Source organism: Puma concolor, chromosome B1 (genome assembly GCF_028749965.1).
Source record: "Puma concolor isolate L17-30 chromosome B1, mPumCon1.1.hap2, whole genome shotgun sequence".
In the NCBI taxonomy this organism is placed as follows: domain Eukaryota; kingdom Metazoa; phylum Chordata; class Mammalia; order Carnivora; family Felidae; genus Puma; species Puma concolor.
In genome coordinates, this window is record NC_141670.1 from 174,137,497 (window position 1) to 174,151,176 (window position 13,680).

The following is a 13,680-nucleotide window of genomic DNA, read 5'->3' on the forward strand; positions in this document are numbered from 1 at the left end:
TGGTTCTTTGAGGTGTAAAATTAGTTTGTGACTTTTTATGTTTCTTGAGGTAGGCGTTTAGTGCTATGAACTTCCCTGTTAGAACTGCTTTTGCTTCATCCCAGAAATTTTGGTATGTTTCCATTTTTTTGGTCTCAAGGTATAGCTTTTATTTTTCTTTTGATTGCTTCTTTGACTCATTGGTTATTCAGTAGCATGTTGTTGAATCTGTACATATTTGTGAATTTTTCAGTTTTCTTAGTGTAATTTTGTGGTTCCATATCATTGTAATCAGAAAAGATGCTTGATACCATTTCAGTCTTAAACTCATTAAGACTTATTTGTGTCAGGGTGCATAGATAGCTTAGGTAGTTGAGCATTCGACTTCGGCTCAGGTCATGATCTCACAGTTGGTGAGTTTGAGCCCTGCATTGGGCTCACTGCTGTCAGCACAGAGCCCAATTCAGATCCTCTGTCTCCCTGTCTCTCCATTCCACCCCACTCACACTCTCTCTCCCTCTCTCTGAAAAATAAACATTTAAAAAAAAAAAAAAAGACTTGCTTTGTGGCCTAACATATGATCTAACTTGGAAAATGTTCCATGTGCACTTAAGAAAAATGTGTATTTGTTGCTTTTATATGGAATGTTCTGTAAATATCTGTTAAGACCATCTGGTCTAACATGTCATTTAAGACTGATGTCGTCTTAATGGTTTTTCTGCCTGGATGATCTATTCATTGATATAATTGGGGTATTAGAATCCCTATATATTATGAATTGTAATAATTATATAAATACTATTTTATTTCTGTTTCTCTTTTTAGGTCTGCTAATATTTGCTTTATATATTTAGGTCTTTCTGTGTTGGGTACATAAATATTTACAAAGGCCCCTTTCTCATTATGTAACACCCTTTTTTGTGTCTTATTACAGTCTTTGTTTTAAAGTGTATTTTGTCTGGGGGGCTCATTGGGTTAAATGTCGAACTCTTGATCTCAGCTCAGGTCTTGATCTCAGAGTCATGAGTTGAAGCCCCATGTTAGGCTCCATGCTGGATGTGAAGCCTACTGAAAAAAATAAAGTGTATTTTGTCTGATAACAATTGTAGCTACTAAAGCTTTATTTTGGTTTCTATTTACATGTAATATCTTTTTCCATCTCTTCACTTTCACTGGATGTGTTTCTTGTAGGCAGCATATAGATGAGTCTTGTTTTTTTTTTGTTTTTTTTTTTTTTCAACGTTTATTTATTTTTGGGACAGAGAGACAGAGCATGAACGGGGGAGGGGCAGAGAGAGGGGGAGACACAGAATCGGAAGCAGGCTCCAGGCTCTGAGCCATCAGCCCAGAGCCTGAAGCGGGGCTCGAACTCACGGACTGCGAGATCGTGACCTGGCTGAAGTCGGACGCTTAACCGACTGCGCCACCCAGGCTCCCCGAGTCTTGTTTTTTTATCCGTTCAGCCATTCTGTGTTTTTTGATTAAAGAATTTAATCCATTTACATTCAAGGTAATTATTGATAAGTATGTGCTTATTGCCATTTTGTTAATTGTTTTATGATTGTTTTTGTAGTTTCCTTCTGTTCCTTTCTTTCACTTACTTTCTTTGTGGTTTGATGACTTTCTTTAGTGGTATGCTTATATTCCTTCCCCTTTATCTTTTGTGTATTTACTATAGGTTTTTATTTTGTAGTTACCATGATGCTTACATATAAAAACTTAACAGTCTGTTTTAAGTTGATAACAACTTACTTGATTCCATTCTAAATCTCAAAGTTTTAACTCCTCCTTACATTTTATGTTTTGATGTCACATTTTGCATCTTTTTATCTTATATATCTTTTAACTAATTATTCTATCATTTATTTTTACTACTTTCGTCTTTTAACCTTCATACTAGCTTTATAAGTAGTCTACTACCTGACCTCTATTATTTATTTACCTTTCCAGTGATATTATTTCACATGTGTTCTTATTACTAATTAGGGTTCTTTTCTACTTATAGAAATCCCTTTAACATTTCTTTCACTACCGGTTTAGTGGTGATGAACTCCTTTTAGCTTTTACTTTTCTGGAAAACTGTTTCTCTCTCCTTCCATTCCAAAAGATAATCTTGGCAGGTAGAGTATTCTTGGTTGGAAGTTGTTTTCTTTCAGCTCTTTGAATATGTCACGCCACTCCCTCCTTGCCTGGAAAGTTTGTGTTGAAAAATTTGTTGATAGTCTTATAGGGGGTTCCCTTATATGTAACATTTTTTTTCTTTTGTTGCTCATAATATTCTCTTCTTTAACTTTTGACACTTTATTGTTTTGTTTTTTTAAGTTTATTTATTTTGAGAGAGAGTGCATATGCTCAGGAGAGGCAGAGAGAGAATGTCAAATAGGCTCTGCACTGTCAGCCCAATGTGGTGTTACAGCTCACAAACCGTGAGATCATAACCTGAGCCTAAACCAAGAGTCAGATGCTGAACCAACTGAGTCACCCAGGAGACTCTGTTTTATTGTTTTGGTTTTTTAAGAGAAAGAAAGCATGAGTGCATGTGAGTGGGGGAGGAGAAGAGGGAGGGAGAGAGAGAGAATCTCAGGCTCCACGCCTGGTGCAGAGCCCAGTGCAGGGCTTGATCTCAAGACCATGAGATCATGACCTGAGCCGAAATCAAGAGTCAGACATTTAACCAATTAAGCCACCCAGGTGCCCCAAAACTTTTTAATTAAAAAAAAAAATTTTTTTTTTAGAGACCACGTGAGCCAGGAAGAGGAAAGGGGCGGGGGGGGGGGGGTGGGGAGAGAGAGAGAGAGAGAATGAGAATGAGAGAATATCCTAAGCAGGCTCCACACTCAGTGCAGAGCCTAGTGCGGAGCTCCATTCCATGACCTGGGGATCATGACCTGAGCCGAAATCAAGAGCCAGATGCTTACTCAACTGAGCCACCCAGACGCCCCTTGACATTTTGATTGTAATGTGTCTTGGTGTAGGCCTCTGGGTTCAAATATTTTAGAACTCTAGGCATCCTGGATCTGGTGTCTGTTTCCTTCCCTACATTCAGGAAGTTTTCAGTCATATTTCTTCAGAAAAGGTTTCTGCCTTTCTTTCCTTTTCTTCTGGAAGGTCTGCAAGGCAAATATTAGTCCATTTGATATCCTTTAATTTCCTTAAGCTGTTTTCACTTTTTTTTCCATTTATTTTTCTTTTTGCTCTTCTGATGGGGTGCATTCCTCCTCCTTATCTTTAGATTGATCCATATTTTCTGTTTCACATCTAGTCCGCTGTTGAACCCCTGTATTATATTTTTCAATTCTTTTATTGTATTCTTCAGCTCTGATTTCTGTTTAGTACTTCGTTATAATTTCATCCCTGTTAAAGTTCTTACTGTTCATCCATGCTGCTCCCCAGTTTGGTGAGCATTTTATGACCATTACTTTGAACTCCATCAGTTTACTTCTCTTCCTTTGGATAAGGCTTTTTTTATGAGGTTTTATCTTACTCTTTCATTTGGAACATATTCCTGAATTTCTTCATTTTGCTTGACCCTCTTTATTGGTTTCTGTATAGTATATGAAACAACATCTCTTCCAGTTTTGAAGGAATGACCTTATGGAGGAGTTGAACCTTTTCATTCAGCTCTACCCCATTTCTTGATCATCTCTCAAAACTTTGTGCTTGTCCAAGCAACCTGTTATATTTTTAATAGCTCCCAATAGTTAAGGATGTGCCAAGATCTGTTAGTGTCCCATAATGGAGGATCTCTGTACCTAGATTCAGACTGACTGGAAGCCAGACCTTTAGGCAGCTGCTTTTATTTAAAAGTATGCAGGTACAGAGCCACCTGGGTGGCTCAGTCAGTTAAGCATCTGACTCTTGATCTCAGCTCAGATCTTGATCTCAGGGTCATGAGTTCAGGCCCTGTATTGGGCTCTGCACTGAGTGTGAAGCCTGCCTACATACATACATACATACATACATACATACATACATAATTAAATAAAGTTAAATAAAATTGAATGAATGCATGCAGATATATCCAGTCCTGAGGAGCCACAAGCATAAACCTCACCACCAGAGCCAAGCAATCCTGAGGTATGTCCCCCAGGTGGCAAAAAGTCGGGTTCTAAACGAGTGTATGAGCGCCTTTCTGGGAGATACCGACAAGCTGGAGAAGGACTGAGAGCACCAGGGTGGCATTGATAGCCTGAGTTCCTTTGGAAGCACCATAGGCCACTAAGTGTAGGCCAGACCTGAGTCCTGCCCCTAGTCCAAAGCTCCAGTACAGGCAAAGTGGCCTCTTCACAGAAAAACTTAGAGTATACCTCAGTCTGCTGCCTATGCAGTGTCCTGAGGGTGGTAGCCTGCCAAAGGCAGTCCCTCCAATTACCACAGTCCGTTGGGATCCAAGAATGCAAGCCGTTCCAGCCAACAGAGCCGGGTGATTAAGGGTTGTCCCCCAAACATCAGGCACCAGACTCCAAGCTCTCTTCCAGGAAACACTGGTGGAGGGTGAGTCTGAAGATAGTGCCTGCCGTCTGAGGTCTCTGGAAAGGATTTCAGTCAGCCTCTAGATGATTGCTTTGTTTAGAAGCCTGACCCTTAGGCCACAGTTATGATGATTAGCTGATAGGCTTACTTCTCAGAAAGACCCAGCTCCTGGGTCAGTGGCCTCTTGCTGTGCCCTGTAGGGTGGTAGCTGGTAGCACATTGGCTACCGTCCTTTGGGACTCATGAATAGAAGCCCCACTGGCCACCAGAGTTAGTTGATGTAGAGCTGTCCCTTGGCAGCAGGCACAAAAATTGGGGCGCCAGCAAAGGTTATGAACTTCTTTCTGGGTGATTATTACATTCCCCTGTGACCAGAAACACAAGCCCCTCTGTTCTTCCAGAGCCAGGTGTTCTAGAAATGTTCCCGTGGGCAGCACCCACAAAAGGCACAAGACAAATGTAAAGCTCCCTTCTGGAAGCTACTGGTCCTCTAGAGAGCACAGCAAAGGGAGAATGCAAAGATGGCAGTCACCAGTCTCCGTCCCTGGAGAGTGTTCCAGCAGCTTCCTAGATATGTAAGTTACAGTAGATGCCTGCCCCTCAAGTCGAGGTTATAAGCAGGTTAGCTTTCTTTACTCTGAGCTGCCTGTGAGTTGGGCCCTGGAGTGGGTCCATTCCAGCATATGAACCCTTTAAGAGGCATTTCTCAGATTGCTGCAGACTTGTGGGTCCCAGTATCTGTAGAATATTTTGGGGACTCCTCTCTCAAGTTCATGTCTTAGAAGTTGGGTGCCCAGTGTGGGGTTTTAACATTTCACTCTTCAGAGAGAAGCTCCGTTCCCTCACAATTATGGGTCACAGCAACAGGGGTGGGGTTTATGGCGAGATTGTATCCCAGTCTCTCCTCCCCACTTTGATATGTTTTTATTTCTTGTTTGCCTAATGTGTAGTCATCACTCAGTCAGCCTTTTAAGTTTTTAAAGAGGAAATTGGTTCCATATGTAGCTGTAGATACAATATATTCCTGAAAGGAGGTGAGTTCAGGGTCTTACTATGTGACCATCTTGAACCAGACCAAGTTCTCTGTTTCTTATTCGGTCTTTTCTGTCCATTATTGAAAATAAGACGTTGAAATCTCTGTTTATTACTGCAGAATTAATCTGTTTCTCTCTTCAATTCTGTCAGATTTAGCTTCATAAAATTTGGAGGCTCTGTTAGGTTTGTATGTGTTTTATGATAATCTTACCTTCTGCTGGATTGAACCTTTTATCATTGTAGTTGGCTGTCTTATAATCTTTTTTTATTTATTTATAATCTTTTTTAAATTTTTTGTTAATGTTTATTTTTGAGAGAGAGAGTGCTCAAGCAAGGGAGGGGCAGAAAGAGAAGGGGACAGATGATCCAAAGCGGGCTCTGCATTGACAGCAGTGAGCTCGATGCAGGGCTCAAACTCACGAACTGTGAGATCATGACCTGAGCCACCTAGGTGCCCCTTATAATCTTTTTTTTACTTTAAATCTATTTTGTTTGATGATAAAATAGCTACTAGCCCTCATTTTGTTACTATTTGCATGAAAGAAAAAAAATTTTTTTATTCTTTTACTTTCAGATGCTCCAACTTTCAGTTGAGTCCAACTTTGATTTTGGCTCAGGTCATGATCTCATGGTTCATGGGGTCAAGCCCTGCATTGGGCTCTCCGCTGAACAGCATATAGCCTGCTTGAGATTCTCTCCCTCTCTGCCCCTCTCCTGCTCACACACATGCCTTCTCTCTCTCTCTTCAAAAAAAAAAAAAATTTAAAGAATGTTTAAAGTGAATCTCTCATAGATAGATGTAGGTAGATTTTTTTTTCCCATTCTGCTTATCTCTGCCTTTTAATTGGGAGTTTTAATCTGTTTTCATTTGACATAATGACCAATAAAGAAAGAGTTATTTCTGCCATATAGCTGTTTTTCTCTGTGTTATGTATGTTGTTACTTAACTTCCTTTACTACTGCTTCTCTTTTTTGTATTTAGTTTTTTGTAGTGAACCTTTCTTACTCCCTTTTTTGTGTGAATTTTTAGTTATTTTCTTAGAGATTCCAAAAAATATTTGTAACAACCTAGTTTGAATAACAGCAGCTTAGTTTCAATAGTATACAAACCCTGTGCTCCTATAATCTCTATCCCTCTACCTTTAATGTTATTCATAGAAATTCTGTCTTTTTACATTATTTCCATTTACATAGATGTAATTGTTACTCTGTGCATTTAATGCCTATAAAGTCTTTTTTTTTTCTTGTTTGTTTCATTTCCTTTTCTCTTTTTTTTTTTAAATTTTATTTTTTTTATTTTTTAAAATTTACATCCAAATTAGTTAGCATGTAGTGCAACAATGATTTCAGGAGTAGATTCCGTAGTGCCCCTTACCCATTTAGCTCATCCCCCCTCCCACAAACCCTCCAGTAACCCTCTGTTTGTTCTCCATATTTATGAGTCTCTTCTGTTTTGTCCCCTTCTCTGTTTTTATATTATTTTTGTTTCCCTTCCCTTATGTTCATCTGTTTTGTCTCTTAAAGTCCTCATATGAGTGAAGTCATATGATTTTTGTCTTTCTCTAATTTCACTTAGCATAATACCCTCCAGTTCCATCCACATAGTTGCAAATGGCAAGATTTCATTCTTTTTTGATTGCCGAGTAATACTCCATTGTGTATATATACCACATCTTCTTTATCCATTCATCCATCGATGGACATTTGGGCTCTTTCCACACTTTGGCTATTGTTGATAGTACTGCTGTAAACATGGGGGTTCATGTGTCCCTTCAAACCAGCACACCTGTATCCCTTGGGTAAATGCCTAGTAGTACAATTGCTGGGTCGTAGAGTAGTTCTATTTTTAGTTTTTTGAGGAACCTCCATACTGTTTTCCTGAGTGGCTACACCAGCTTACATTCCCACCAACAATGCAAAAGAGATCTTCTTTCTCCACATCCTCGCCAACATCTATTGTTGCCTGAGTTGTTAATGTTAGCCATTCTGAGAGGTGTAAGGTGGTATCTCGTGGTTTTGATTTGTATTTCCCTGATGATGAGTGATGTTAAGCATTTTTCATGTGCCAGTTGGCCATCTAGATGTCTTCTTTGGAAGTATCTATTCATATCTTTTGCCCATTTCTTCACTGGATTATTTGTTTTTTGGGTGTTGAGTTTGAGAAGTTCTTTATAGATATTGGATGCTAACACTTTATCTGATATGTTGTTTGCAAATATCTTCTCCCATTCTTTAGGTTGCTTTTTAGTTTTGCTGATTGTTTCCTTCACTGTGCAGAAGCTTTTTTATTTTGATGAGGTCCCAGTAGTTCATTTTTGCTTTTGTTTCCCTTGCCTCCGGAGATGTGTTGAGTAAGAAGTTGCCGCGGCCAAGATCAAAGAGGTTTTTGCCTGCTTTCTCCTCGAGAATTTTGATGGCTTCCTGTCATACATTGATACCTTTAAAGTCTTATGTAAAGGGGTGCCTGGGAGGCTCATCGGTTAAGCATCTGACTTCAGCTCAGGTCATGATCTCACGGTTTGTGGGTTTGAGCCCCATGTCAGGCTCTGTGCTCACAGCTCAGAGCCTGGAGCCTGCTTAGGATTCTGTGTCTCCCTCTCTCTCAGCTCTTCCCCTGCTCACACTCTCTCTGTCTCTTCCTCTTTCTCTCTCTCTCTCTCTCTGTCTCAAAAATAAACATTAAAAAAAAATTTTAATAAATAAAATCCTATAAAAAAAGAGTTACAAATTGAAAGTTCAGTAATGCTGGCTTTTATATTTACTTATGTGGTTGTGTTTACTAGTGTTCTTTATTTCTTCTTACAGCTTTAAGTTACTGTCTAGTGTCCTTTTATTTTAGCCTTAAAGGACTCAGTTTAACAGTTCTTTTAAAACAGGACTACTAAAAGTGAACTCATTAACCTAGTGCTAAATTTTCCCCTTGTAAGTAGTCTCTTAAAACATTTACATAGAGGGGCGCCTGGGTGGCGCAGTCGGTTAAGCGTCCGACTTCAGCCAGGTCACGATCTCGCGGTCCGTGAGTTCGAGCCCCGCGTCGGGCTCTGGGCTGATGGCTCAGAGCCTGGAGCCTGTTTCCGATTCTGTGTCTCCCTCTCTCTCTGCCCCTCCCCCGTTCATGCTCTGTCTCTCTCTGTCCCAAAAATAAATAAACGTTGAAAAAAAAAAAAAAATTTAACAAAAAAAACATTTACATAGAATATAAGCAAAGAAGTATGCATATATTATCATCATATGTTTTCTCCCCTGTTGATGCAGTAAAGCAATAAGTCCATTGGCTGCTTGAGAATCATCCTAGGAACTTACTGCAAACAGAACTTACCCTAGATGTCGATTTAGGTTCCCAGTGATTCTAATGTTCATCCTGGTTTGAGATTCACTTTTACTGAGAAATTTGGGTGTTCCCTTCAGATATTTTGTGTATTAAATGAATATACAGTAACAAGTGGAAAACAGCAAAAATAGTTTGAGATTTGACTGCTTAGCTGAATGCCTGGTTAGTGTGCATATCAGCCTCACAGCACATGCAATTCACAGCCATGTCACAGCAGAATTACATGCAAATCCTAGACCTACATAGTTTGTAAACAGTCAAAATGGGAAGACTTTGCTGTCCCCTGCTTTCCTCATCATTGCTGGGCAATGACACATGTGAAGTCCTCTAAATGCTTATCAAATACCTGTAGAATGAATCTTTACATGCCTCAGGAAACTGTCAAACTTTCTAATTTTAAGCTATGTTTTCATTTTTAATGTTTTGTTTTATGGTTTAGTTTATTTATATTTTATGTTTATTTTGTTATTTTCAGACAACAGACCTTCCCAATAAGATATTTAGTCCATTAAACAAAACACCTACGTTTAGTCTCTTGTAATAGGCAAATGTTTATCATTTAGGTGCCTATGGTTCATGCTTGAAGTTTTAATGACAAAGAATGAAAACAATAGCCATGCCTTTATGAAGAAGATGGCAGAGAACATCAAGTTAACAAAAGATGCCCAGTCTCCAGATGAATCCAAGACAAATGAAGTAAGATATGTGTTAGGCTAGTGGGTATTTAGATCACTATAGGAAAAAATATGATGGTCCTTGTCCCATTTTTTTTTTCTTATTACATAATATATGTTAGATTACAGAATGTTTATAAAAATATATATTTATGGTCAGTTTTATTGTATTTTGTTACAGTTGAGTTCTATTATTTGAGGAATGTTTATTACCCTGAAGAAGGACATTAAAACTTCTACAGAGTAGGGGAATAAAAATAAAACTTACTACTCTGCTATCTTATGAACCTTTTAGTAAGTTACACACAAGTAGATATTCCTTTTCCTTTGGTTTGGTTTGGTTTATTTGGGTTTTTTTGTTTTAATTTAAGTCCAAGTTAGTTAACATATAGTATACTAATGGTTTCAGGAGGTTTGTTTGTTTTTAATGCATACTTGGACTTCATGTTAATTAAGGTAAAGGTTTTTTTGTTTGTTTACCAGGAGGCTACATAAGAAGTGCCAGACACAAATGTAAAATGTTAAAGGAGTAAACAATACCCACAGATCCCTCTTTTGCTTCATTTTGTACATTGGCTAGAATTGGTGCTTGTGGTTATTTTGTACTACTGAAAGTTACATATGATGTTTCTTTTTTCCTCCCTAGAAACTTTATACAGTATGTGATGTGGCTCTGTGTGTTATAAATAGTAAAAGTGCTTTGTGCAATGCAGACTCACCAAAGGATCCAGTCCTCCCAATGAAATTTTTTACACAACCTGAAAAGGTAATTTTTTTCTCCTCATTGTTCTACCACACTAAACTGATTTTTTTTTTTTTTTTAATGTTTGTTTATCTTTGAGAGAGAGAGGAGGGAAACAGAATCTGAAGCAGGCTCCAGGCTCTGAGCTGTCAGCACAGAACCCAACACGGGGCTCAAACCCAAAAACTGTGGGATCATGACCTGAGCCAAAGTCAGATGCTTAACTAACTGAGGCACCCCCACACTAAACTGATTTAAATTTCAGTTACCATCAACTCTAGTGGCATATACTGGATTGTCTTGAGTATAGAGTATAAAAAATACCTCTTTGTAGTTGTATCAAGGAATGGGGGATTGTCATCCAAAGCCAATGAACAAGTATCATTCTCACCTTACAGAGTAGGAGAATGCAAATCAAGTTTAGTGGTAGTATTCTTATGTGAGCTATTCCTTCTGGATATTTCTAGTATGTAAGAGGAATTTTCAGATCTTAAATTATTTTAATCTCACTTTATTAAAACTATTTTATCAGATAAAGAATAAACCAAATGTTTGAGACATTATAAATCTATATACATCTGTATATGAAATAAAATGTTAGCATTAATGGAATTGGCCTTGGCAAATGATAAACCTGTATTCTAATCAACTGCTTCTAACTTGAGGGACTTTAGACAAGTTAACTCTTCAAAGCCTCAATTTCTGTCTAAAATGCAGGTGATAATACATATGATTATTAATATTACATCTAGGTTTTTAAGAGTTTGTCACATAGTAAACATTCAATAAATAGTAGTAATAACTAATACACAGTATATTTATTCTGCTATCAACAAATTAAGTTTTCCATGTAAGTAAATTTTCCAGCTAACTAAAGCTCTTTGTTTTTCTGAATCGGAATTTAAAAACTTTTTTTTTAACTCTTCTATCTATTTACCTCCTTCTTTGAGGAAGTATTTTGAAGTTTTAACTTTCCTGTGCTTTGTTTAAAAAACAGAATCTTTTTTTTTTTTTTTTTTTTTAATTAAGTAGTCTCCATGCTCATTGTGGGGCTTGAACTCAGAACCCTGAGATTAAGAGTTGCATGCTCTACCGACTGAGCCAGCCAGGTGTGCCCAGAAGCCTAAGTATTTTTAATTGGAAAAAATACGACATTTAAAAATTGTTTATGCATTTTCAAACCTGAAGATATGCTTCAGAATATTCAGGGTAATACCGTTCCTCAGAGTATTTTACAGAAGAACATACCAGGAAATGGAGCTTCCTACTTTGAATGCCATACTTTGCCAAAAATTTTAAACAGATTTTCTTTAATGATTTAGTATTCAGCATTTACTGTGCCTGGTTTTTGTTAGGAATAATAAAGATTGCAAAGTTATTGCCCTCTAATTGAATTTACTGGTCTTTATAAAGAGTCATATATAAGGGGTGCCTGGGTGGCTCATTGCAAAGTTATTGCCCTCTAATTGAATTAACTGGTCTTTATAAAGAGTCATATATAAGGGGTGCCTGGGTGGCTCAGTTGGTTAAGCTCAGATCATGATCTCACAGTTTGTGAGTTCGAACCCCGCATCAAGCTCTCTGCTGTCAGTGCAGGGCCAGCTTCAGATCTTCTGTCCCCCTCTATCTCTGCCCCTCCCTCTCCCTCGCTCTCTCTCTCTCTAAAATAAACATTTAAAGATATAATGAAATAAAATTTCAAAAAATAATCGTATGTGAGCTCTTGAATTTAAATTTACTTTATTGTTGGGGCACCTGGGTGGCGCAGTCGGTTAAGCGTCCAACTTCAGCCAGGTCACGATCTCACGCTCCGTGAGTTCGAGCCCCGCGTCAGGCTCTGGGCTGATGGCTCAGAGCCTGGAGCCTGTTTTCCGATTCTGTGTCTCCCTCTCTCTCTGCCCCTCCCCCGTTCATGCTCTGTCTCTCTCTGTCCCAAAAATAAATAAACGTTGAAAAAAAAAATTTATTGTTGACCTAAGGCTATCGTGATAAGAATAGTACCCAGATATAATCTTCATACAATGACTATCCCATGAACAAGGATTAAATTGTTGTGTGGCACCTGGCTGGCTCATTCAGTAGAGCCTTCAACTATGGCTCTCAGGGGACTCTGGATCTCAGGGTCATGGGTTTAAGCCCCACGTTGGGCATGAAGCCTACTTTATTAAAAAAAAGAGAGAGAAAGAGAGATGGGGCACCTGGGTGGCTCAGCTGGTTAAGCATCCAAGTCTTGGTTTTGGCTCAGGTCATGATTTCGTGTTTCATGAGATCAAGCCAACTTTTTTTTTTTTTAAATAAAAAACATAAAGGGACTCCTGGGTGGCTCAGTCAGTTGAATATCTGATTTGGCTCAGGTCATGATCTCACGGTTGGTGGGGCGGGGTCTGCTTGGGATTCTCTCTGCTTCTCCCCCTCCCATCCCCACTCCCCACCCCCATCTCTCTCTCTCTCAAAATAAATAAACTTTAAACAAAATAAAAAATAAAAAGAATTAAATTGCTGTTTGTCACTATACCTAACTTTAGTTGTTTTTGTTTTGATATCTGAAACTTAGTGTTTTTAGCCTTCTTAAAAAGAACTAGTTTTTTCTGGTTTCAGTGAACAGCTTTTCTCATTTCCTTTTCTTTTTTTTTTTTAATTTTTTTTAATGTTTATTCATTTTTTGATAGACAGAGTGTGAGCAGGGGAGGGGCAGAGAGAGAGGGAGACACAGAATCAGAAGCAGGCTCCAGGCTGTCAGCACAGAGCTGGATGTGGGGCTCAAACTCACAGACTGCAAGATCATGACCTGAGCTGAAGTCGGACGCTCAACCAACTGAGCCACCCAGGCGCCCCTCTCATTTCCTTTTCTAATATGTTGCTTTTAATCTGGTATAAATTCAAACACTAGAAGACTAGGCATATTAAGATCATGAGCCTAGTGAGGCTATAGTATATCTTCATGAATAAAGTGAATGAACTTTGGTGCCTAGGCTTTGTAACGATTCTTGTAGCTGCATAAAAGCCTTTGTGGGGGGAAAAAAATGAAGGGAGGAAAGAAAAAAAGATAATAACTTTACCTGGAACACATGCCAAAATTGTGACTTCTTTATAGGCACATTTAAGGGGCGCCTGGGTGGGTCAGTCAGTGAAGCGGCCGACTTCGGCTCAGGTCACGATCTCGCGGTCCGTGAGTTTGAGCCCCGCGTCGGGCTCTGTGCTGACCGCTCAGAGCCTGGAGCCTTCTTCAGTTTCTGTGTCTCCCTCTCTCTCTGACCCTCCCCCGTTCATGCTCTGTCTCTCTCGGTCTCAAAAATAAATAAAGGTTAAAAAAAAAAAAATTATAGGCACATTTAAGCCATCTGTTCTTTCCTGTGAAGGTAAACTTAGAAAAGAAAAAATAATTTTTAAGTAATATTACTTAACAAATTAATAGACTTCAAGGCACCTGAGTGTCTCAGTTGAGT

At 38.7% G+C, this 13,680-nt stretch overlaps 1 protein-coding gene across 1 annotated transcript in view; it reads left to right on the plus strand.

Annotated features, from left to right (window-relative positions):
* The window catches only part of PDS5A (PDS5 cohesin associated factor A), a 134,595-nt gene that overhangs the window by 110,659 nt on the left and 10,256 nt on the right, over positions 1-13,680 (plus strand). The window contains exons 27-28 of the mRNA XM_086705211.1: positions 9,382-9,514; positions 10,139-10,258. Coding sequence (XP_086561337.1) covers positions 9,382-9,514; positions 10,139-10,258 — 253 coding nt within the window. The remainder of the gene's footprint in view (positions 1-9,381; positions 9,515-10,138; positions 10,259-13,680) is intronic.